This window comes from Buteo buteo, chromosome 1, assembly GCF_964188355.1.
Source record: "Buteo buteo chromosome 1, bButBut1.hap1.1, whole genome shotgun sequence".
NCBI classification, from domain to species: Eukaryota; Metazoa; Chordata; class Aves; order Accipitriformes; family Accipitridae; genus Buteo; species Buteo buteo.
Genome location: NC_134171.1, coordinates 18,700,628 through 18,725,566, shown reverse-complemented (window position 1 = coordinate 18,725,566; position 24,939 = coordinate 18,700,628). Strand labels below are relative to the sequence as shown.

Here is a 24,939-nt window from a genome sequence, read left to right as displayed (position 1 = left end):
CAGGTAGTTGTAGAGAGCGATAAGGTCTCCCCTCAGCCTCCTCTTCTCCAGACTAAACAGCCCCAGTTCCCTCAGCCGCTCCTCATAAGACTTGTGCTCCAGGCCCCTCACCAACTTGGTTGCCCTTCTCTGGACACACTCCAGCACCTCCATGTCTTTCCTGTAGTGAGGGGCCCAAAACTGAACCCAGGACTCGAGGTGCGGCCTCACCAGTGCCCAGTACAGGGGAACAGTCACCTCCCTGCTCCTGCTGGCCACACTATTTCTGATACAGGACAGAATGCCGTTGGCCTTCTTGCCCACCTGGGCACACTGCTGGCTCATATTCAGCCGGCTGTCGACCAGCACCCCCAGGTCTTTCTCTGCCGGGCAGCTTTCCAGCCACTCTTCCCCAAGCCTGTAGCGCTGCATGGGGTTGCTGTGACCCAAGTGCAGGACCTGGCACTCGGCCTTGTTGAACTTCATACAATTGGCCTCAGCCCATCGATCCAGCCTGTTCAGATCCCTCTGTAGAGCCTCCCTACCCTTGAGCAGAACAACGCTCCCGCCTAACTTGGTGTCATGGGCAAACTTGCTGAGGGTGCACTCGATGCCTTCATCCAGATTGTTGATAAAGATATTAAACAGAACTGGCCCCAGTACAGAGCCATGGAGAACACCACCTGTGACAGGCTGCCGACTGGATTTAACTTCATTCACCCCCACTCTTTGGGCTCATCCATCCAGCCAGTTTTTTACCCAGCAAAGCGTACACCCGTCCAAGCCATGAGCAGCCAGTTTCTCCAGGAGAATGCTGTGGGAAATGGTGTCAAAAGCTTTACTAAAGTGTAGGTAGACATCCACCATCACTGCTTTCATTAGTTTCACAGTGGAGCTCTTCAGCCTCCTGTAAGGTGCTGCTCAAGACTGGAATCAATAAACTCATTATTTCTCCTCTTAGCTAGCTTATCCGTGTCAAGCCCTAAGTTTCCTAATATCTTATTGGTTCCTTGTGTAACATGGATACTACTTCTCCCACTTCACAGGGATATTTTAAGGATTAATGTTGCATAGCTAATCAATGATGCAGGGCATACACATGCTTTATTACTGATGAACCATCAAATCAATTTAACATTTAGGCCCCAATTTTTCAATGTCAACTGTGCAGAAAGACCTTTGCACCTATTTGAACCTCCAGAAGAAATATGAGCTCCACAAAAATACAGAATTCACTCGTATGGGTGTCTCTATAGCATCACTACCTCACTGCTTTCTGGCCACCCTTAACCACTCACTGTATTATACTCTGTTCTGAAGAATGCTGCAACAACTGATAACTATATTAGGAAGTTACAGAGCAGTATTATTAAAAATTTTAACTTTTCATTAACATTTTCTCAATTTTGTCCCTCCTCAATTATCCAGATTTCAAAGCTCTTGGGAGTTCCAGCAGACAGCTACACTGAAACTGATTAATAGTCTTCCTTTTCTTTCTTTCATCTTGAACACCTCCTTAACTAAAAAGCAGCAAACTAGCTTTAGATGACATGAAATGTTTACTAAGCTACCTTTATAGGCTGAAAATATGTAAGTACTGACAGTATATTCCCTTTTCCCCATTTTTCTTAAATATGAAGAGCTGATATATGTGTGTGCATGTGTAAGTATGCCATATCAAGTATTTTATTTATTTCAAAGGCACTCTGTAGTTGCAAAGAGTGCTAATCTGAGATCCTTGAGGAATGAAAAAGCTTCCTTGAGGAATGAAGGAAACCTCCTTGAGGAATGAAGAAAACTGGGTATGTACTGTATAGCACCAGAACACTGCTCTGCCAGACATTCCTACATTCTCTTAGCCCAATCCAAAGTGGCAAGGTGTACTCAAGTGGACAGGTCAAAAGCTAAGTTGATTTTTGGCTGTGGTTTTGGTTTGTGGTTTTTTTTTAATCGTTGTCTAAGAACTAAAATAATCAGTAATAAGTATTTAACTAATTGTGATCATGGCAGCTGCCAGCAAGGATCTGGATAAGGCTAACAACAGTTTAGGTAATACTATTGCTCCCCTTGAGATTTTGGTCACCAGTAATGTAGACTGATGTTTTACAAATGGTAGTAACTTGGTGGCTACAAAGCAGTGCATAATTTTCATTAATCTGATCTATTTTTATTTGCATTTTTCTTCACTTACTATTTATGTTTGGATTTAATCCTGAAAAGATTGAGCACAGAGTCACTAAGTCTAACTAAATGATCTACCCTCAAATACGTCTTTTAAATAACTGAAAGAAAGATTTTCATAATTTATTTTTAGTAACAACTGTAACTGGTAAGTTTATAAACTCCTCTTAGAACATGAACTATGAACATGGACTTACATGGATGAGCTATCAAACCATTTTTTTTTTTTCAGTCATTTAATTTTGATATTCCCCTTGTCTAATGACAGTTTAATGAAGCACAGAATCAAAGGCATGTCTTGAATGTGCTGAAAGAGGCAAAATTGCCTGGTTAGGGAGTAGTACAGGAAGTTACAAAAAAATTACTGGAACCTTTTTTGAGCAGCTTATACTGTGAGCTCCCTGCTGTGGCTGCATAACAGACCAGCTGGCTGGACATTGCAGTGAAGGTGCTGGAGCTACACACCATGAGAAGTTCCTGGCAGTACCTAGTCCCATAGAGAAGAGCTGCCAACTATAACCTACATCAGTTACTAATTTAAACCCATTCTTGATTTTTGATTAAAATATTCTGAATCTTTTATAGATAAGAACTAAGAAAGGTGGAGAAACACAGGAAGGAGCTAACGTGCTATCTGAATAGACAAGGGCACTGAAGTTGCACTTACATTTTACGCAGCTGAGGAAGTTTCTTAAAGATTCCAGTAGCTTCCAGGACTGAAAATTCATTGTTATTTAGTCGCCTACAAGAAATGACACCAATTTCAGAAAAACATATTCGGGCATTGGTACAGAACATTCCACACTAAGTGAAACTTTCAGAGTGGTTTAACTGAATAGCTGGTGTTTAACTGGTAGCTGAAGAACATTTCCATATATATTGACATATATAATTCCTGTGAATGAACATTCTCATTAGTTAAACTTAGACATACATAAGACATACAGAATCAAAACCAGATCACAAAACATCATACAACTAAAACTGCAGAGAAATAGAAGAAATAGTTTTTGATTCTTCTATTAAGGGAAAAACCCAAAAATGTAACTAAGGAAGGATTCCATGGCAACTTATAAATAAAAATCTTAAAGAATTATGTATAAACCACTGAAGATTAGTTTACTGTTCTTTAAAGAATATCAGGTGGGGTCTGCCAGACATCTGGAGGTGCTCACAGAACACTATTTACAGAATGAACTAATTACTTTATGCTCAATGCTTCTTTTGGATAGGGACTGAAACACACTGCATAGGTCTTCCCAAGATGTTAAAAACACTTCTCTGACCATGGTTTATCTTCAGACCACTACACCTAACACACGTATATTGCGTAAGGAAGCATTAAATGCTGCTTTCTAACACTACAAGAAGGTATACCATAAGCAACAAATACTAGTTGGATACTGATCTTTCCTGCTCAGGTATCAAGGCTGTTCCAGCATAGTATACCTTTAGCAGCTGCTAGGTTAGGGGACCATCTATATTGCAAAAAATATCTGCACTGACCCGGTATTCCCTATTTCCTCTCTTGAAAAAAACCCGGAAATTATGAGTCTTAGATTCTTTATATGTTTTAATGGAGTCATCTTATTAAGAAAGGGAGTCTGTCCAGCTTTTATTTAGAGATCTTAAATAGGAAGGAAAAGAGATGACTGACAACATCACCGTGAAATGAAATTCAGCATAATTCTAAACCCAGAATGCTCTTCAGAATTGCCTTATTGCAAGACAAGATTAAAAAAACCCCTAGAAAATAAAAGCAAGCTGCTCGTTCATCCTTCCTTCCTGCTGATTCTCAATGATAGCCAGAAGGGAAATGAAGGTTGTAAATCTGAAGGTATGGCTGGACAATGGTTTCAGCATGGAACCAAACTGAAAGAAGGCAGGAAGAGTTTTCTGGATATACACAGAACATTTGTACACCACACTGAAGTACAAGGAACATGAATATCAAAAATTACCACCTCTGAAATCAGCTGAATGACTTAATGTGATTTTTAGTGGGACCATATCAAACAAATTTTTGCACAGTGTCAATATACGAAGTTACTTCAGCATTGTAAACAGCCTTTTTTCCCGTCCATCAACAACAGAAGCACCAAGCATTCTATAAATGCTGACATTTTCAAATAATTTTCTAGTGCTATATAATCTAGTAGAATGACTTGTTTGTGAAAACATTTATTGATTCTAATAATACTTCCTTGCTGTGCTCTACTGCAAACATTTCTACCCCCATTGAAAAAGGCAAACAATTTGATCCTTCCCTCATTGCAACAACCTTTTACATATTAAAAATAATTTACTTTGTCTCTCCCTCAAGTTTCTTTCACACAAATGCATGCAAACTTTCCAGTTTTTCCTCAGAAGTCTTCTTTTCTAGATGATTCTTGTTCTCCTTGAAATTTTTTCCAAGTGATCCATATCCATCTTGAAAAGTGAAGTCCTTGACACAGTATTCCAGCTGATATGTTATGTACAGTAAAACCATTATTTCATATAACTTACATACTATACTCCTATACATACATCCCAAAATGAAATTTGTAGCAGTGCCCAATGGCACTCCTTCATCTTTAATATGTATGATAACACCACCATAGCCTTTTATCTTGAACTACTTGCTGGTTATTCCTCAATCTTGTATTTGTGGTGCTACCACAAATTAGTCCTACCTAATGTCATATGTAGAATTTGAATTTTCATTTTATTTAAACTAGTCTTAGTCTACTATCAATATTACAGAACAATTTTAAGAATTTTCCATGTGTTTTGAAGATTTTCAGTGTTTGAGAAGTTTCTCCATACTTCTCTGTGATGCAAAAGAAGCATGGGTTGAATCACTGTACTATGTTTGATTAAAAATGTAGCACAAGTCATATCTTCTCTCCAACTTTGTGTATACGGTGATATCACAAATCATACATCATCACTGAGGGTATATCCACAAATAAAGGGACATCAAGAGTTACAAATTATGGGTTTGTGGTCAGAAGAATGACCACATGGATCACATGGCACTTCTATGGCTGGAGATTGCTGGCTTTAGATTTTGAATTGTTAAATACTTGTGCAAGAAGTTGTCATTCTACTATCATGGTAAGTGATACCACACACAGAGGAATCAAAATTATTACAGATGACTGGAAAATTAACAGATGTGGTGATATCTTCCTTCTGGATCTTAATATCATTATTTATTGAACCCAGTGCTCTTTATTGGTAAAGACAACCAGCCAATCACTGTATCATGAAAATTATCGTAAAAAGACTTGTATCTGGTTTATTCAAAGAAAAGTACTGAAATGTCATTCTCCAAACAAAAAAATAAACACAGAAGCATTTGATGATGATGTCTAAATATTCTGTTTCTCTGTTTTATTTGATGCTTTTTCCCGTTTCATTAACACAATGGGTAAAATATTTGCATGTTTTGGTACAATAGCTGAACCTTCCTGGAAGGCTATGTACTGCAGTGATATTCATGCTTTCAAAAACTATCTTGTTAGGATCTGATATTCTATCAGCTATTGTAAAATCATCACATAAATTGAACATACAAGACTGAAATAATTTTTATTTAGTGTTCCTCCTGGGGACTCTGGTTTGAGTGATTTATCAAATGCTTCCTGAATTTTCCTATATATTAGAATGCTACCTGAAAAATATTTTATTTCTGGGGTGCATTTACAGGCTTGTACTTTATCTCAAATACTTCAGTGGCAGATTAGACAGATCTTTTGCCGGTTTTCTGGAAGACCATAAGCAAGCGACAAAATAGAAACATTTAGAACATCACTTGGCTCACTTATAAATTTTTCACCTTTTACAATTAAGTATCTGTCTTGAACTGTATTATTATTTTCAGATTTTTTAAAAACAACTACTCTGAAGAAATAGGTTTTTTGATGTGATATTATTACTGTGCAATCTACAAAATCAACACTCTTTTCCTCACTTTTGATCTTTGTTTCCAAGCTGAGTCTCAGCTCCAAACAACACCCTGCAGAAAATAATCTAGTTTTCCTCATCACTGTTATAGAAGCATCAATGTCATTTGACGCTAACAAGTATCCTTATCTCAAATTTGGTGGGTAAAAGAAAAGAAAGGCTAACTAGCTGCTCTTCTCATATATGCCAGTAAATGTTGTGAACTGGAAATTACAGAGTGGCCCTAGAACTAGACTGTGAAGTCCCAAGAGGAACAACAAAGGCAGTGAATCAAAGACCAGGAATAACAGGAGGAATCTAGAGAAAGAGCTGTAACTTTTGCATCAGTGAGGCAGATACCAGAAGAACATATTTAGCTACAGCAATTGGATTTTTAGAGGAAGTAAAAAAAAAGGCAGAAATAATTCCTTTATCCCCTCTAGAATACTTGCAATGCTGTTGAAATTTTTATTACATCAGAAGACTTGAAGAACAATCTGTACAGCTTATCAAGAAGAAGGTTGAATAGCAACTTTGCTACAGTTTAAGACCATCTTACTTGGATAAAGTACTGGATAGAAAAGGGTTCTTTAATGGCAAAAGATATAAAAGAAGCAATGATGGAAACTGAAGAGAAGCAGATTCCATCTGGAAGTAAAAGTTCCCGTTTTAAAAGATTTTAACAGAAGTGAAGGAAGATAATTAATTAACTTCTGTAATACTCTCAGAGAAATGGTAGATTTTTAATCCACTGATATCTTCAAACAAGACTGGATGTTTTCTGAAAGAACTGCTGTAATGAAACATGAATTATGTTTTCGTCAAACACAATTTTTTCGTTGACTGAAATTTGAGAGTTTAGGATAAACAGCAGATGAGCCTTGATGATTTAATTGTTTCTTCTGAATTTAATATGTATGAATCATAATTATAGAAAGAAAACACTTGTCAGTTTATCTTCCACATGTAAATAAATGAATATGAAAAACAACAATTAAAATACTAAACTATTATTTCTTCAGAGCAAAGAGAATTAAACATGAATCCTGCTAAGAATCAAGACAATACATGCTTGTCACTTCAACAACTCCATTTGTCATCTCTTGGTTCAGTAGATATGATTTTTATAACCATTACCTTATGATCTCCTCCTGCACTTTAACCCATTACCCATTCTATCAGTTTTTATTCTTCAAGTCAAGTAATTTTATCTCAAGATATTATAGCATAACATAAAATGCATTTCTCCATTGAAATCTATCTCCCTTTACCCAAGACTGTGTATCAATTTTTTCTTCTCTGGCATTACTTTATTAACAATACATCAACAGTGCGAACATGGCCAAAAGCTGAGCTTTGCTTTTTCCACATATGCCACTTTTTCAGTTGAATTTGCCATCATTCTGGGCACAACTAGAATTACTACTCAGATTTGTAATTAAAACATCAGTAAGTTCAACTCCTTCTCCCAGCTCAGAGACAGACAAAAATCTCCATCTCTATTTACACAATATTTCAGTTTCAAATTCCTTTTCCTGTGCAGATATTCAAAATTCTTAACCATGGTCTCATTATTTCATACCTTCACTGCTGTACTGTTGCTTTGATGCCAGCTGTGGACTGATTATCTTTTAAGAGATGTGCCATACTGTTGCTCATCTCGCTCCTGTGGGTCACAACTTGATCACAGTACTTCTGTCTCCACATCTCTGTCCCCGCTTTACTACATCAAATCAAAGTCCCTCTCTTTTGTCCCTCAGCATTCTGCCTTGTTCTTTAAACTGAATCTCCTAGGAAAAACAGCTATTTTCTCCCGCCTTTGCTCTGCCAATGATGGTCACTTTCATCTCCTGCCTTTCTGCTGATCCTTCAAGCATCTCTGCATTCCCTTTCATACTATGCTTTGCGCATGGGAAAACCTTGTAAAGCTGTCTTAATTTTATCTTTCAACCCCTCCTTGAAGACCACTTCAGTTGTAATACCTACAAATCATTCCCATATGGCATTTATTAAGCAAGTAATAAACTGTGACTTCTTTTCTGCTCATCTCTGTTCATTATATTATTATCCCATCTTCTTAACTCAAGTCTGTCTTGTTTGTCTGCTTTATCTTCCTCTGGTCTCCTGCCTGATACACATTATGTGTGCTTTGCATAAGAAGAATGAGCTCTATTTTATTAAACACCTAGGTAGCACTTTTTAAGACAGACGTCTGGTTACTGGATGTCCTACTTGCTCTTGTAGTTAAAATAAAAGCAAAATAAACCCCACTACCTTTCAAAAATATCCAAGTGGGTAGCTCATGTACTGGAGAACTAGAAACCTAGAATAGTTACCTTATTTATTTATTTATTCTAAGTTTTTAAGGCCACATGGTACTAAAATGATGCATAAATAATTTTTATTAATAACTCATCCTTTGAAGTGCACATTTAATTTTTGTTACATTTAATTTTTGTTGTTCAAAAAAGTAAAGCTGTGGGTTTATATTTGAAAATTTTAGTTAGTTTTTCCATATGAAAATAAGGCTTTATTATTGGTTCAACTTACAACTCTGCTGTGTACTGGGGGATGTGATCAGGAATTTTGTTGAGTTTCTGATTGGAGCAGTCCACTGTGGTCCCTTCACAGCGGCATTTCTCAGGGCAAGCCAAATCTGCAAAGCAGTCTCCACTTAATTTGGATCTGTAATCTTCAGTACCTGTGGAAGAGTCAAGTCAAAAGACAGATACTGAGTCAATAAAGTATAAGATTTGCTTCTTGTGAGAAGGTTGAAAAGATGTCTGCAATGCAGATAACGGGTGGGCAACTTGGGAAATGTATGATAAACTTTGTGATACTGTACAGACACAAGGACTTCAAGAGAGGGTTAAATATAGGGGCTTAAGATATGCTGGAAAAAGAAACTGTGACCAACTTCACATAACAGGATAACATTAACTTGAGCTTTTCACAGCTGTACTTTCTGCTGATTATGTTGTCAGCCAATCTAGCCTTGTTATAGCTAATCACACAAATGCCACTGATTCTTTTAGAATTTATTTTCTTTCTCTATATCAAGAATAAATAGATCCTGAATGCCACCTTTTCTCTTTCTCTTGTTACAAATTTGTATTGTTGACTGGACTTCATTAACCTCTGTGATTTTTTTTTTATAGTCTTGATACTCCACATCATCTCAAACACGTAAGATTGAAAGCCCTGTTTTCAGGTTTAATTTAAAATATGTGTGATCCTGACTTAAGCCTCAGCAGCTTGCCATGCTGTAGAAAGCTGCGTGACGTTCCATGGTGCTTGACAGAACCATGTTTTACTCATACCTCACAACCACATGGTTAGATCAAGCACAACAGAAAATCTCGCTACATTATCAAAACTGCATCCATTAGGCCAAGGATAAGAGCAAGGGAAAAGAGGAAGGAGTAGGTATAAGTTACAGAAGCATTTGAAGTTTAATACTTGCTTACATGACATGGCATTCTTATTACTGAATGTCCAGTGCCACAGTAACAGTATTACTGTCACAGATTAAATAAAAAGTACAATAAAAATGAACCACATTGAAAGTTTTGTCCACCATTTCCCAGAGGCAGTCAAAGAAAACGTCCTAAACATATCAGGAGAAAACATCCAGTAAGGAACCAAGGGTGGGTGACAAAGAAAACAAAGAGAAGCTGAAAGGACCTGTGGGTTCTTCTTGGACAAAGGTGAAAAGACTGAGACTAGTAGAAGGTGCATCAGGGCTGGGAGGTACATTGTGATTTAGCTCAGACACTGAACTTTACTTACAGCCAAAATGGTGAACTCCTGCAAAAGTAAAGATAGCCAAGAAGGAAAGAAAGACAGAGTAATCCCAATTAAGACAAAAACATGAACTAAGCTCTCATGTTCTCTACTCAACTTTAGTTTGATTAGAAGATGCTGCTAAGGGGTACTGTCTTCAGCAGAGAGAAAGAATAATTCATTTTAAGTGGCATTAAAGAATGAAGAACAGATTGGGGTTAGTTACAGATTTCATATGGGATAATAATGCCTCCCACGCATTATTCTTCACTATTTTGAAAGTATTCTTTAAAAGTTGCTCCCTTGAACATATATACATGCTATGCCACTTAAAACCTTAATAAACCAAAGAGACATAGGAAAAAGTTTTCTCAGGGGAGGAAAAAAAACCCCCAACAGTCATCATGTATTATGTTATCTAGTGTTTGTAAATGTCTAAGTAACACATATGGTATAACTACATGTAATATTTCTATGACCTAGCAGACAAATGAAATTTTTTCAGAGTAATGATTTAATACTTCTATAACCTTTAGTCTTCAAATGACTATAGTGAAATTCTACTAAGACTTCCTAGTGTCTGCAGAGCAAGATCTCCCAATGACATATTTAAATATAAAAATATTAAGTTTTTAAAGAAATGCTAACATTTTTACAGTATTTATTGAAGTGTAAAGAAGTGGTTTTAGCACTTTTAAATACCCAATAAGCAAGGCTACAAATACATTTTTTTTTTCCTGCATCCAGAGTAAATCACTGTTAGAAGTTTAAAGTAAACAACTAAAATATTCAGGGACAAGGTCTTCAACAGTTAAAATAATTTTATGCAGTGTCTCTCTGATAACATGATAGAAAGAGAAAGCACAGAAGCTGTATTTCAAGAAGCAAGTCTGTAACACTTTGTGATTAATTTAATTCTTTTTCTTCTTTTTTTTTCCAGGAATAGCATTTTTTTAAGGGTTCATAAACAAACCTAAACTGCATGTGTGGCCGTATTATAAACAGGCTGTGAAGACATTTGCTGGCAAGAAAACACTTCTAACTCAGAGACAAAAGTTGTGTTGGCAAGGTTGAGTAGAAGTCACTCTGTGGCAGGAATACAGCTGTTCTACTCATTAAGGAATTGAGTGGTACTACAGGTTTGAGAAATTGAATCCCCCTCTGTTTTATGCTGCTTTAAAACACATTTTTGCGGCTGCCAATGCTGACAAATTGCTGCCTTATTTTGTATTTCATTTTGCCTTTTCTTCAAATTCAAACCAGCATATTAGTATGAGGGCATGAAGAACTTCACATGATTGCTCCAAATTTAAGTGATACATCACACAGCATTAGGAGAAGAGCTGTTAAACATATCAGCTTAAAAGACAAAGACTAAGATCACTGCAGAATGACAATATTCCTGTAGTACTTGAAAGAACAAGTGCACTGGTGTCATAATAAATTATTGTAGATATTTTTCTAGGTATTAAACTATGGTAGAAAACCCTGCTTGCAAATCACATACTGTAATTCAGCAATAGATTCGTTATTCCCTTGTTTATTGTGCCAATCAATCATTTATAATCTTTTAGGAACATAATGCAAATGCATCATTGTTTTTTTTTCTATTAAGAAATCAGTGCACACACCTGACAAGCAAGGTAAAATAAAGAAAGAAACGTATTTCAAAGAGCTAGGGCCAACATCAGTAATTCTTTTGTGAAAATATCATAGATGTATTGTAGCTTAAAGCAGTGTGTAAACTGCTGTTTCACCCCAACTCTAAAGTTGTATTTTCTTTAATGGAAAGCATTTCTGATTCATTGTATGTGTGTGACCACAGAATGCCTTTAATGAAGAATATCAGCTTTCTTTTCCAAGCATTCCACTGTGATTTCGTAAACACAAGGAGGGTGAGCAAGCAGTAGCAGCAGCCAGTGTAGAGCATGAAAGCAAAGGAAGAAAATGTTCATTTGTAAAACATTTATTTTTTTTAAAGTTGTACTAGCTCTTTGATGGTAGTATGGTTTCCTGTGTTTAAAAGCAGCTCAGGAGCTACATTTTAAAAACAGTAGTGGCAGAAAGGCAACGTACGAGGTAAGTAAAGGTGTCAATTGAAATATGAACTAGCAGGTGCAACCTTCTAAATAATTTAAGTAGAGGTATAATTTTGGTAGGTTGTGTGCAAATTTGTGAGACAAGAAAAAGTAAATGGAGCTGCATGCTAAGCTCTCATATTCAGAAAACAGAACTACTAGTAATCTACAAAGGAAAACTATGTCTAGCTACAGGTATTGACTAATGTTAATACACATGCATCAGTTTCCTAAAAGCTCTAACAAACTTTGCTTTTTGGGGGAAAGGGAGAGAGTATCTGCAGTTAGTCAATCTTACTGCAGAGCCAAACCTACCTGGAATGAAATACTGTTCTTTAGCTAAATAAAGAGAAAAAAAATAGAAGATGCACCTGAATGTCAGCAAGCAAAGAATGAGTTTTATTAGATTACGTATGGACTACAGTTAACTACAGATAATTAAGTGAAAAAAATGTGTATTCACAACGAGAGCTGATAAACAACAAAGTGTGAATAGTCATAAATGTAGCCGCAACATGGATAACAAACAGTTCTCATCTGGTATTTGCACTTGAGACTGAATAAACTGTAGAATGTGAAATGCACCTGGAACAGCTGGATACCATATGACAAAAGTTAGGTTTTAGAGAAATGTAAGTAGGAAATGGAGTAAGATTAGAAAAAAGAAAACAGTAAATTTCAGTATGAGGTAAGCTCCCTGTATAGAATGAATATGTCATGTTTCCATATTTCGCTAGAAATTTTTAGATCTTTCACATACTCCAGAGCCTTGCGGAAATTTTACAAAATGATTTATGTTGGTGATACTTGTAGTGAATAACTTTAGCATTTCATTCTTAAGTATTATATATTGCATTTCTTTTGTTAGATTCAATGATACTCAGAAATAGTGCCAAATGTGTTAACTATAGTAATGTTCCATGATCCAATACTCTATGACTTTCATGATTTCCCCCCCTTCAAAGAACTAAAAAAGATTCTGCAATGTTTAGCAATTCCATAGAGCCAGCTGCCTTCATTAGAACTTCTATAACCACTGTTTTTGCCAACAAAAGAAAAATAGCAGCTGAACTAAGAAAATTACCTGAGCAGCGGAATTTCTTGCTTTTGATCTGGCCAATCCTTTTGTTTGCCAGACGGCGGGGGCTGGTGCAACGGGCACCACTGGTCTCAATGGGGTTTGTATGAAGATAATCCGCCAGCCACTTCAGATGGCAGTCACAGATAAACGGGTTCTGAGCCAAATGCCTTTCATGAAGAAAAAAATCATAATTTCACACATTATTTCCCTTTGGTCTCAGCAGTTCCCGATATTTTTAGTACACTGTAGGATATGAAGTCATACTAAAGACAACCATAAACAAGAGCATACATACAAGGTCTGAATTGCACGTAGGGGTGAGAAGGTGCCTTTTGCAATGGTCTGAAGCTTGTTGTCATACAAAGAAAGAAGATTCAAGTTGTGCAGATCTTGAAAGGCATCAACTCGCAGACAATTGATCTTGTTGGCATTCAATAATCTGTTTAATAGAAGGCAATTACAAAATTAAAAAAATTCGCTCAGTGTCACTGCAGCTTCAGCGTTTTTCACAGATAATTCTTTGTGTGCATTTGTAATCTGAACAAGAGATGTAGAAACAAATATTAATTGACAGTGACATAAGGCATTTCAGTGACGTGAAATATCTTATTTAGGTGATCTGATATCATTCCTAAATATTTGCACCTTGGAGTTGAAATGTGTGGGTTTATTCAGCTAAAATCACATTTCTTGTATGTGCTATTAGAACGTGTGTGTGGTATTTGTCTGTGCAAAGAAACAAGCTTAAAAAATCAAGTATCTGCAAGGAAAACCAGTTCCTTTTGCCAAATAAATAAACAAACAAAAAAAGGAACTGAACACTGTGTTCATTAGCTGGAAGAGATGTGCAGTGGCACTTTTAATTATATGTTACTAATCAGCATGCTGCCGCATTAACAGAGTTGTAGTAAAAACTGGTGGCATGGAATATATCCAAATCTGTCTTGGATCTTTTTTCCTCTCCATCTTCAAAGGGAACCTTTTCTTCCCTGTACCTCCCAGACTTCTAAAGTTAAAGCAAACAAGCCAATCTAAACCAACTCCTTCATGCTTTTGAAGAGAAAAAAATTAAAATGTCATCCAACTAGATGCATTTTTATAACAAAATAGTTTTTATTTTTTCACATTTCCAGCCAGAATTGGAATGGAATGGTGGATTTGAAAACCAATGCCCCGATAAAAAGTTTCACCACACAAGCAGAAATTTACTTAGACTGAAATGTATTGTCTATGCAAAGTATATCAAGCTATGGACACATTTTTAATACAGAATAAACTGAAGTTCAGAGAAAAGTCACTTCCTTTTTTTTTTACAAAATCTGAAATATATTTTTATAGCTAAAACTATCTACTATTTATAACTATCTTTTTAAGGGAAAATAGGAATGCGCACCCCCCCCCGCCTTACACTAGTTTGTGACTAAAATAAATCAAAATGTAAACCTCTAGGTGGTGCTAGAACTTGCATTTTCTTTGATTTTACTTACTGTTTCACCGTCTTCAATGAGTTGTTTAATAATAGACATTTTCCCAATCACTACACTATGAAGTCTGGACATTAAATACTTCTAATCACATGGGAAGAAGTTTTAAATTCTTTAAGAGGAAGCTTTAAATCTAGTTAGTTATTCTGGGACAATTTCTTCCAAAACCACCACTGTTGTTTTATGGCCTATTTCACAAAATTCTTTTACACAGTACAACTAGTGCACAGCCTCTTATGCTAAATATTGACAATATTTGATAAACATATCACCATGTCAGAAAACATTAAAAGTCATCAATGAAACTGTACTGCAACTCTGTTCTTACATGGGTACAACTAGAAATAAAATTACATAGCATTTCCACTTCATATTTTCTCTTTATAAAACATACAAATATTCCTTCGATGGTTCCACACAACTTTATACAAACTATATGCTGTTTACAGGGCAAGACAGTATCCTATCTTATGTGTTTTATCTTTATAAATTCCACACAAAAGAATAGTTTCATTTTAATCATTTTAGGCTGAGACATTAGCTGAGATATGATCAAATTTGTGGATGAATGGCAAGCTTGCCTACAACAGTCTTGACTCCTTTGGCTTTAACATAGTTTATTTTTATTATCCTCTGATCTTACAGACGGAATTTCCTGCCAGTTCTTCTCCAGGCATAAATCTCTCATCATGTTTACCCTCTGAGTTATCCCAAAATAGAATAAATATTATAAAAATACTCACAGCAATTGCAGAGAAAAGAGTCCTTCAAATAGGCCCTTTGGAAGTTCTGTAATTTTATTGCCATAGAGGACACTGTACCAGGAAATAATAAAGCAAACAAAGCCGCCATTATGAAAGGCATATACTATGTGATTTTGACTTTAAAGAAGTTTCCATTTTCCTGAAGAGAATTTAACAGCAGCAACTTGATACTTGCAAGATCCTTGTGGTCCTGTGAGGTAGCAGGATCACACATTTTCCCAAAAGGTGTGTTGCCCAAAGAGCTCTCAGCAGAATCAGCACCTCACTGTTAACAGCCTTACCAAGGGACCTTGGTAAGTGGATTTGCTGTTTTTAAGAACAACTAACTGGGGAATAAAAGAAATGTTTGATTTTGTTCAACTCTTTGCCATGAACATATTTATAAAAAAACCATACATTTTTAATATCCAGCTGTGATACAATATTAAATTATCACTCTAACACTCTGAAATTATATTTACAACTTTCAGAATTGATTGAATTTGTATGAAAATTCTGGAAGGAGCCAAAAATCCAAAATAATTTCACTATAAGAATATGAGAAATTTGCTTCTGTTTTTACAGGTCAAACAGATACCTACAGTGAATTGAGTGAACGTAAGCCCTGGAAAGCATCTGGAGCTGCTTCAGAGATCTGGTTATTGCTCAGGTCACTGAAATAAATTAAATTTGATTCAATTAATTCAAGCTATTTTCAAAATAGCAAACATTAAAATAATAAGTAATTAGAATTACGCATGGAAGGGAGAGAGAAATTAAAATATTTATGTGAGACATAGCCAAAGCATTTTAATATAAAACCACTAAAATTGTCAGTACACTGAAACAAAATGTATGGTTAAAAATAGACCTTTCAAATGCTTGAAAAAAAAATGACAAAGATTTACTTTTCCCAATTGCTTAAGTACATTTTATAAAGAATTCTCTGTTTGCTAGGGCCATAGGACTATACAGCCTCAAAGATATTCTGAAATAACAGTGGCTTATCCCCATTAATTTATTTTTTTTATAGAATGTTCACTACAGTAACATATTGCTTCTATGAAGAACCATATTAAATAATTTCAATACTTGGTAAAAACTAGTTATTATTAATGTGACAAAGATGCTATATGGTGTTAATAACCAGGCTGCCACATCAGTTAATCTCCCAGCAGTCAAACTTTTTTAAGTGCTCACACATCGACTACAGTTCGTCTGTATGACCTTGACTTGTTTTTTATTTTTATATATAGATATATGTGTATATGTGTATGTATATATATATATATATGAGAAAATAAAAAAATAAATCTAAATTATTGGGTACGTACATTCTTCGAAGCTTTTTATATGGTGAGAAAGCTCCAGGAGGTATGACCTTGATTGAATTTTGTTCTAACCGTCTGCAAAAGAATAGCAACAACATAAAAATACAAAACCCAAGCCAAAAGGCAATCTAAAGCCATAACAAACTAGAAGGGGTAGACTTTAACAAAGAAGGCTGCTTTTGCTTTCTTTTTCAGTATAATTTTTATCTTGAGAAACAAGGTCATTTCAGTTTTCATTACAAAAAAATCAGTTTTTGTCTGTAAACCCAAACCTTTTAACCTAGAGAGTACAATGTTGCAAATTAAATCCCAATCTTGATTTTGTATCTAAAGAAAACTTATTTTCAGAGCACACAAGGTTTTTGTAAAATTTAAGCTAGAACTGTCATTAAAAAATTCAAACTTGAGTTAGTGTTAATTGACTCCCTATGTATTATTCACATACAGCAATTTTTATAATAAATTTTATTTAGAAATGTCTAAAGACTTCTGTAAGTTAATCACTGAAATACGCAAACCGTAGGAAAGGAGAGAGGAATGTTCCTACAGAACAAATAACATATGTCGCTACCTGCAGTAAGGTAAACACCAGATTTTTAGACAAGCGCACATGATTTCTTTGGATACAGTACGTAAAACATTTTCTTTAAGATATAATACTAGGATTGCACAGCTACACCTCTAAATTCTTTAAACAAGTATTTTAGTCTAAAATTGTAGTTTATGTTACTGGCCACATTTGCTTTGTGTGTACAGTGACTGTGACTGAAACTTGCCATACTGCAAAGTGTGAATTTGCTGATGGAAACAGTTTTCCAAGAATTTTTTTAACTTCCAGAGCTTTGCATATGGGAAATCTATGCTGATAAAGACCTATGGCCCACTTGCCAACAAGTCAAAACAGATTCAGCAATAAGCACATTTAAAATAGAAACTACTTCTTCGCACACCAGCGTATTTCATGGTTATGGTAGACATAAGGAATGAAAGTATTTATACTAAAAAGTACAACAGGAAAAGGCAGTATTATTCAAACTACATACCATGCTTATCTAATAAGCTTTCTATTTCCCTCTTTCATGCACAGGTATCAACGCTTACTATGATCTATGTATGTAAAGACAATCCCAAAAATCTATTTTGTATAAAGAATCAAAATTCTGTAAAATTTACTCCACTACTTTAAATTACTTGGACATTGACTCAGAATCTAAGGTCAAAAAGCCTTTTTAAATCTAGATGCAGGAATATTAGCTATATTTTCCCTTTTACCCTTGTCCTATTAACACTCTTCTGTTTCACTTTTACTCTGATAAAGACACATATGAGTCTCTGTGTGTGCAACGTGACTAATGAGCTCATATACTCACTTTAAGTAAGCTTTTCCAAGAAACTATTCTTACAACAATTGCCTGTTTTTGTAAAGTTTCTCCAGAGATCACTGTATAGCTGAACTGAAGAAGGATTTTTTTGTTGCCTTGGTGAAGTTTTGTTCAGATGAAGTTATTTATAAATTTAATACTCAAAATCTCTTAAGTCTTACTATGCTTTACCTTAGCAGAATATGTTCTTGAATGGCTTATAAAGAAGCCAAGAAAAAAAAAGCCTTAAAAAAATCTTCCTGACACACAGAAATCTCCATCAGAGCTGTGTTAGACAGGGTCCATGTTTTAAAAAAGTCCTTAACTAGGAAAATGTTGCCACCTTGCTACAGTTTTCAGGTATATTTTAAACACTGCAGGGATTTCCATGGCACAAGACTGTTAACTTTTTCCATAAACACGATATTCTTTCACACACTTTCTTCACCTTGGCTGAGCCTTTTGGACCCATGAAACACATTTTGCATCAGACAAGGAGTACTGACTAGGCTATAAAGGAACAAGGTCACTCTTCTCCAATACACTTGAGTAGATGCAGAAGGCAAACATTGAATACGTAAAAACTTGCTTAAGTTAAAGGTCAACACCAAGTTAAACCAAACCCAAGTATTTTCTGTTCTTCCACTAAATTTTTAGCTTAGTTTTCCCGGAAAATAAAGATTACGCATGCTTATCATCTAGATACTTTTCTACTCAGCTGGCTAGGTCAAAGCAAGGTAAAACCTTCAGATAATAAATTTCTAAAAATTTCCTTATTTTAGCAATGGGAAGGACTTGAGAAACCAAATTAACCCAGCCATGAAGGGAATGGTAGCCATCCATCCATTCCTGTTACACACTCTATTTGGCAGCAACCGACTGCCTAACCACCAGGGATAGCATGACCAGACATTTATCAGATGCGTAGCTTTGAAAACCAGCCAAATAATATCTTGCACAGGGAAACACATAGGGCATATGCAGAGGACTGGAAAGGGGAGGAGGGTAAAAAGGACAGGGAAGGATTAGGCCATATTACAGAGGAGGACTTGAATTGCTGGAGAGAGAGAGACTGGGGAAAAATGCCTCTGTGTGAAAATGCCTCTGTGTGTATGGGAAAGACAGATATTGCAGTGGCAAAGCTCCCACATGAGGCTGCCACAAGCCTCATATATAAATGCTGCTTATTAGCCCATGATGTAGAGATTTGTAACCTAGAGCTGGAGGGGCTCCAGTCTACGTTCACCTATCTTTAAACACAGAATGCTCTTAACTAGACACAATATGGAATGTAACTTGAGAAAGACAAGGTTTAGCATTAAATTAAGACACCAGGTATTTTCCAGTTTCCTCTTTTAATTTAAAAATATATTAGTTCTATAAACTGAAGTACCTTACAGGATACATGTATGTCATTCTTTATGAGAAGATGGAGTAGCAGATTTACTTTACTGCTGTCCAATTTGTCTACAAATTATATGGTTCCAAAACCTGAAGAAGTCCTACTACAGTATATTTCTGAAAGCTAATTTTCTAGCAGTTCTAACAGAGCGAACTACCAATTCACTGGTGGATATATAAAATGAACTCCACATCAAGTTTACCTAACATTTCCTTTTAGTGAGAAATTTATAGTCTAATAGACAGACAGTGCAGTGCTGGGATAAATTTACAAGCTTGTCTGGATAAGGGATTTTTTTATAGTAGGATCATCTATGTATGTGCTTTCTTAACTCACGCCAAAGTGTATGCGCTAAAGCACATCACATTTTAGAAAATGAGATTAGTATAAAATTAGGAAAAATAAGATTATATAAATAAAGAAGACAAATCTTTTATACCTCACTTTGTCTGTAAAGAAAGTAAATCAAAATCATATTTTCAAGCTTTGTTATCCTGTAATCTTCTGCTTTATCTTCCCAGAATCAGCTGAATTTCACAGAGTGCAAATTTGCATCCACTATTCCAGAGAAAATCTAATTAGATATATTCCAGGGTCACAAAGCACAGATAGTCTAATATCTAAAGGAAATTTGCATTCTACTGATAAAACCCATAGTAATTAAAAACTCCTTTATATTAATTCCTCATATTAAATGAAACATTTTTAATTCTGGAATAGGACAGGTTGTAGTTATCTATTACTGAAAAAATCAGCTATTAAGTGCTCGCAAATGACATGGCCAGAAGTACCATTATATTACAGAAGAACAAAAAGCTAATATCAGTATTTTTCCATGGAACTTGTATTAAATTTTGTGCACAACATCTCCCTTCAAAGTCATCCCAGAAGTCATTCTTTTTTATAAATGATCATCTATGTATCATAAACAGTGCCTTGGTGGTTTCTTTTTCAAAAGCCACAGTCAATTTTAGTAGCATATTTAATAAGATAAGATAATGGAGGAAGACAGTTAAGTACATGCTTCATCAAAGCTTGCACTGCCTCATGTATAAGAAGTACTCTGCCCATCACCACATAAACACTAATTAATGCTCTTAGTATTAAGTCTCCTGCTCCTTTTAGTGTTTCACTTCAAAGAAGTCCTGCATCAATACATAAGTGTTTTACTGTCTTTTAACACTGCCAAACTGCTTGGAACCCTTTTTGAAGACTATTCCCTAATCTCTCCTATCTATGAAATGTACTGTGAACATTTCTTTTTCTAAATCTTTCCCCACTTCTTATCACTGCAGACACTGTAGCATACAACCATCTACTATTCTAAGAAACAAAGGTGCTTCTGCAGTTGTGACTTCCAACCTAATGAAATCAAATCAAAGTAGGTCCCCAGCCAGTAGACAGATTCTTCCCACCCTGTCCCCAGAGAGCCCTGTGACATGTAAATCACTTGACACTTTCCAGGAGGATGCTGTTCTCTACTATAAGCCTGCAGCACACCATTACTGATTACTACTTCCGCACTTACAGAGACAGACAACATGCTTATTTATACTGACACTTTTAAACTAGCTTATTTTCCCACTATAAAAAGTCATTTCTATGAAAGACTCCTGCACCAGGAAAGAGGGCAGAGTGGGGATGAAGAACACCCTGTTCTCTACAGAGTCATTTTTATTTTAAATCATGCAGATGGGGTACAATATACTAAGCCTGCTCAGTAGAGAAAGGTAAAAAATACTGCAGAGAGATGTGCTGCACCTAAATGCATGTTAAGGGGTCAGACATGTATCTAAAAAAAAAGTAAGAAAACAAGAATTTGAATACGGAGCAGCAAATTAGCCATATATTTTGTAATTAAACCAATCAGAACATAACATCTTGATTAAGTAAATTTGGTCAATACAATAGTGGCTTTAGCAGTTAATTAATCTATACTTTCAATTCCAGCATCTACTCATTTACAAAAAGTCTGCAAGAAGCTTGTCAAGAAATCCCCAAAGAATTTTTACTACAGAGAAGAAAGTGTAAGCTGTGCAATGAGTCTGATGTATTGCACAGATGCTGATTATACATGGTAATAAAATTGACAGCTCTTCTTTGCATTTTCCCCATCTGCTTTTAAAGTAAATGGCAAAAACAGCTGTCAGAAAACAGAAAATAGATTTCAGTGATGGGATTCAGCGCAGCTCCTGAATCTGAAGAACTGCAATACACAGCCAACACATCTCTTATCATATGCAACATCTGCCAGGTTTGGGTTTTTTTGTTTGTTTGTTTTTAAAATCAGGAAACAGTAATGGTCTCCCTTTGCTACAGGAATCCTTGAGGCTATTAAACAAAGTACCTTTTTTTCTTTCTCAACAACTGCACCTCCAGAGTGCTTATATCCACTAAATGTCGCTTCTAACTTCGGCAGCAGAATTCTGTTGAAATCTGTGATATCATCCATGTCTAACAAAACAAAGGATGTATTTTGAACAACTGTATTACTTGCACTTTAGAATTTCAGGCTCTAATTCTGTGTATTAATAAATCTGGTTGACAGTTTCCTAAATATTTGCATATAAAGAATCACTGTCATTGTTGCCCTAAAGCTTGCCAAACTGTTAACACCCAGTCTAATTGTTCTATCAAATATTTCCTCAGGGGATTGATTGTAAATGACAGATGACTCCTTAGTCTGCATTACATCAAAAAAGTAAAAAGAATTGTCATTCTAAAGCTATTAAACAATTCATCGCATTTACTCAAAAGCAAGTCCCAAACCTGCACTTGTTTAATTTTTCATCACAGAAGGGGCCATCCCATGCTCTCAACCCTACAGCACCATTAATGATGATAGGCTTTACGTTCCTTAATTATTACAGATTCAGGGTGTAGGCAAAATGCACCACTGCTTAAAGAATTATTTGCTCAGTACTTTGGCATCTGTCAGAGTGCAGCAGCAGTGCAATTAGCCTGAGTTACCTAGAGTCAAGTTAAAGCCTCTCTAATTAGCCCATTTTTGATGAGGGTTGTTATACTACAAAAACTACTTGAGCTATTCAGAACAATTGTATTAAATTCACAAAAAAAATAGATGTAATCCTGCTATACTCTTGGCTTATCACAAGCAGTGACTTGTCAACCTGTTCTCACTGAGCAGAAACACTAGCTTGAGAATCCCAGTGTTGTGCAAGACTGGCAGTGTGGCAGGAGTCCTTGCTACCTGTTAAACAATACATGAACTTAGACCATAAACTTGCCATAAAAATCTAAATGAAGTTTTTTTAACTGAGAATACTTTTCACAAGTGGTTGCTGCTTGCTGGACTATGTATTTAACAACATGTAAATAATGAAGAAAGCATTCCATGGATGATGAAACACAAAATAGTGAAAAGTCAGGATCCATAGTTTCTTTACAGTAAATTCACACATTATTGCTGAGAAAAAGTTATCAGTAGTGAAGAGCCATATGTGAAAATAAAATCTAAGAGTAACAACACCTTTGGAGCGTGGCACAGCTGTCAGAGATCTATGAGGGTTTTTCTGGAAGAGCTAGATGGGCCTTCTCCAGCTTCCCTTCATGCTTTTCCCCATAATTTTCATTTATTCCATTCTTGAGTTATATTCCTTCCCTTGGCAGAGTCAAAGAGGTCCCTCAAGGTGTCGCCTCTACTTCAATACCCACCAGAAACTTGCACAAAACACCCAGAAGTGGAATGGTGTTCATTCTGGCCAGCACCCACTTCCAGTGTCTCTGGAAACCAGCACTGTTTTCACGTTTCTTGTCCAGTTGTGTTCTGTGTCTCTATGTCCTGTTGACTGTTGAAATTATCCTCTGTCCTCTGAATTTAATTAGTTTTTAAGATAGGACACAAGGGTATGAAGAAAGTCGAAGATGTGAACAATGGCAGCATAGAACACATGCTGATAAAGAACAGATTAAATATTCTACCTACAAAAATGTCTGACAACTAAATAAGAAAGTTGTGGTTTTGGTTTTTTTTTTGTAAAGCATAAAGGCATATGATTTACCAGTAATTTTCAGATTAGGAAGATATTTGAGTAAAAGCATGACAAATCATTTCTCTCGTGTGTGCTAAGCAGACAGGATTAGCTATCAAATTAGTAAACCCATCTATTTCTGAGGCAGTCAAATGGAATATATTTTAAGTTTTGCCTGAGAAATATTAAGGCAGGAATCCCCAAGATAAGTTAAATGTAATTCAGTGAAATCTGCATCGGCAAATTAAATATATTAAGGTAAAGAAATCAATACCTCAATAGATTCCTTTACCCAATTATAATTTGTTTCACATTTATTCAATGCATTTTTCGTTATTCACATGTAATTATTGTGTGCTTACATGCATATATCATATGAATGATGTTAAGATTTTAGCAAATTTCTACATTTTTGATAAAGCAAACAAACCATTTTGTTTTATACTGCAATGGGCATAAAAACTGGCTTTGCTAAGAACTAATGACCTTCCCACAATCAAAGAAAAGTATATAGAGAGAACTGTATTCACATCACTGATGCCACAGATGACAGTCTAAAGCGAGTGTCACTTACAACAGGGAGTGGCAAGTCATAAAACCTTTCTAGTAAAAATGTGGAGTAGTATTAGGTTTATTTTCATGCAAAGACTTTCAAATCATTTTAATAGCCATATTTGCATTAACAGCCTAAACACGACCAGGGATCGCCTTTAAAATTAGGTGCTGCAGAATGTGGAAAAATGCAGTCACAGTGTATATTGATACTAAATTTTAGTTTCATGTCAGATGTTTTGCACCAGATATTTCCATTTCATTAGGAAACTTTTTTTGGTCCTCCTCCATATCTAAAGCCATACTCCTGTGATTCTTTTGAACAAACTTCTAGGAAAAAGATAAGCTTATAACTAATACATTATAACTAATAATAATGCATCTAACAATCAGGTACTCTGATATAAGCTTCTGGACATTAAGATGCAGTAAATTTTAAGCAAAACAGAAGCATAAGTGCTATATTTCACTGAACAATCTGAATGCCTCCCCAGTCCAGTGGTAAAATTTTGAATATCAAGTCCAATCCATTAGTCAGGATTGGTCTTAAAAACACATTGGTCTTAAAAACCTTTGGGAAGGGAAGAAGATAAGAAAAGATTTGAAGAAAAGTACACAGGAAGTACAGTTGAAGAGAAGCATGTATGAGAAAAGTTAATTTTAAAAACATGGCAGCTATATGAAGTTGCTCAAAAGTTTAGGATGTTAGATTAAGAGCTGAGAAAATGTTAGTCAGATCATGTGATTTTGTCAAAGGGGCATTTAGAAGATGGTAATGTCTCCACAAGGTACTTATGTATCTTTTAATGCAATTTATCTCAATCTAGCAATTTCTGAAAATTCAAAAACTGGCACATTTTTCTAGCTTCCTACTGACCAAAGTATGTATCAGTATTCAGAAGCAACTGAATAATATAATAATTAATTTTTTTATCCATAAGTAGACATCATCTTTTCACTTGATACCTGCATACACTGGCAGTATTGTATGCATTTGTTACGTCAGGAATTAAGAAAAGATTTTGATAAATCAGAACAGTTT

At 35.5% G+C, this 24,939-nt stretch overlaps 1 protein-coding gene across 2 annotated transcripts in view; it reads right to left on the bottom strand.

Moving 5' to 3' along the window:
- Positions 1-24,939, bottom strand: part of SLIT2 (slit guidance ligand 2) — a 273,323-nt gene that overhangs the window by 59,960 nt on the left and 188,424 nt on the right. Inside the window, exons 10-17 of one of the 2 annotated variants that reach the window (XM_075023755.1) lie at positions 16,594-16,665; positions 15,862-15,933; positions 15,260-15,331; positions 13,328-13,471; positions 13,036-13,199; positions 12,267-12,290; positions 8,641-8,791; positions 2,828-2,902 (exon numbers count right to left, since the gene is read on the bottom strand). In XM_075023755.1, coding sequence (XP_074879856.1) covers positions 2,828-2,902; positions 8,641-8,791; positions 12,267-12,290; positions 13,036-13,199; positions 13,328-13,471; positions 15,260-15,331; positions 15,862-15,933; positions 16,594-16,665 — 774 coding nt within the window. The remainder of the gene's footprint in view (positions 1-2,827; positions 2,903-8,640; positions 8,792-12,266; positions 12,291-13,035; positions 13,200-13,327; positions 13,472-15,259; positions 15,332-15,861; positions 15,934-16,593; positions 16,666-24,939) is intronic. The other variant, XM_075023766.1, reaches the window with a different exon arrangement.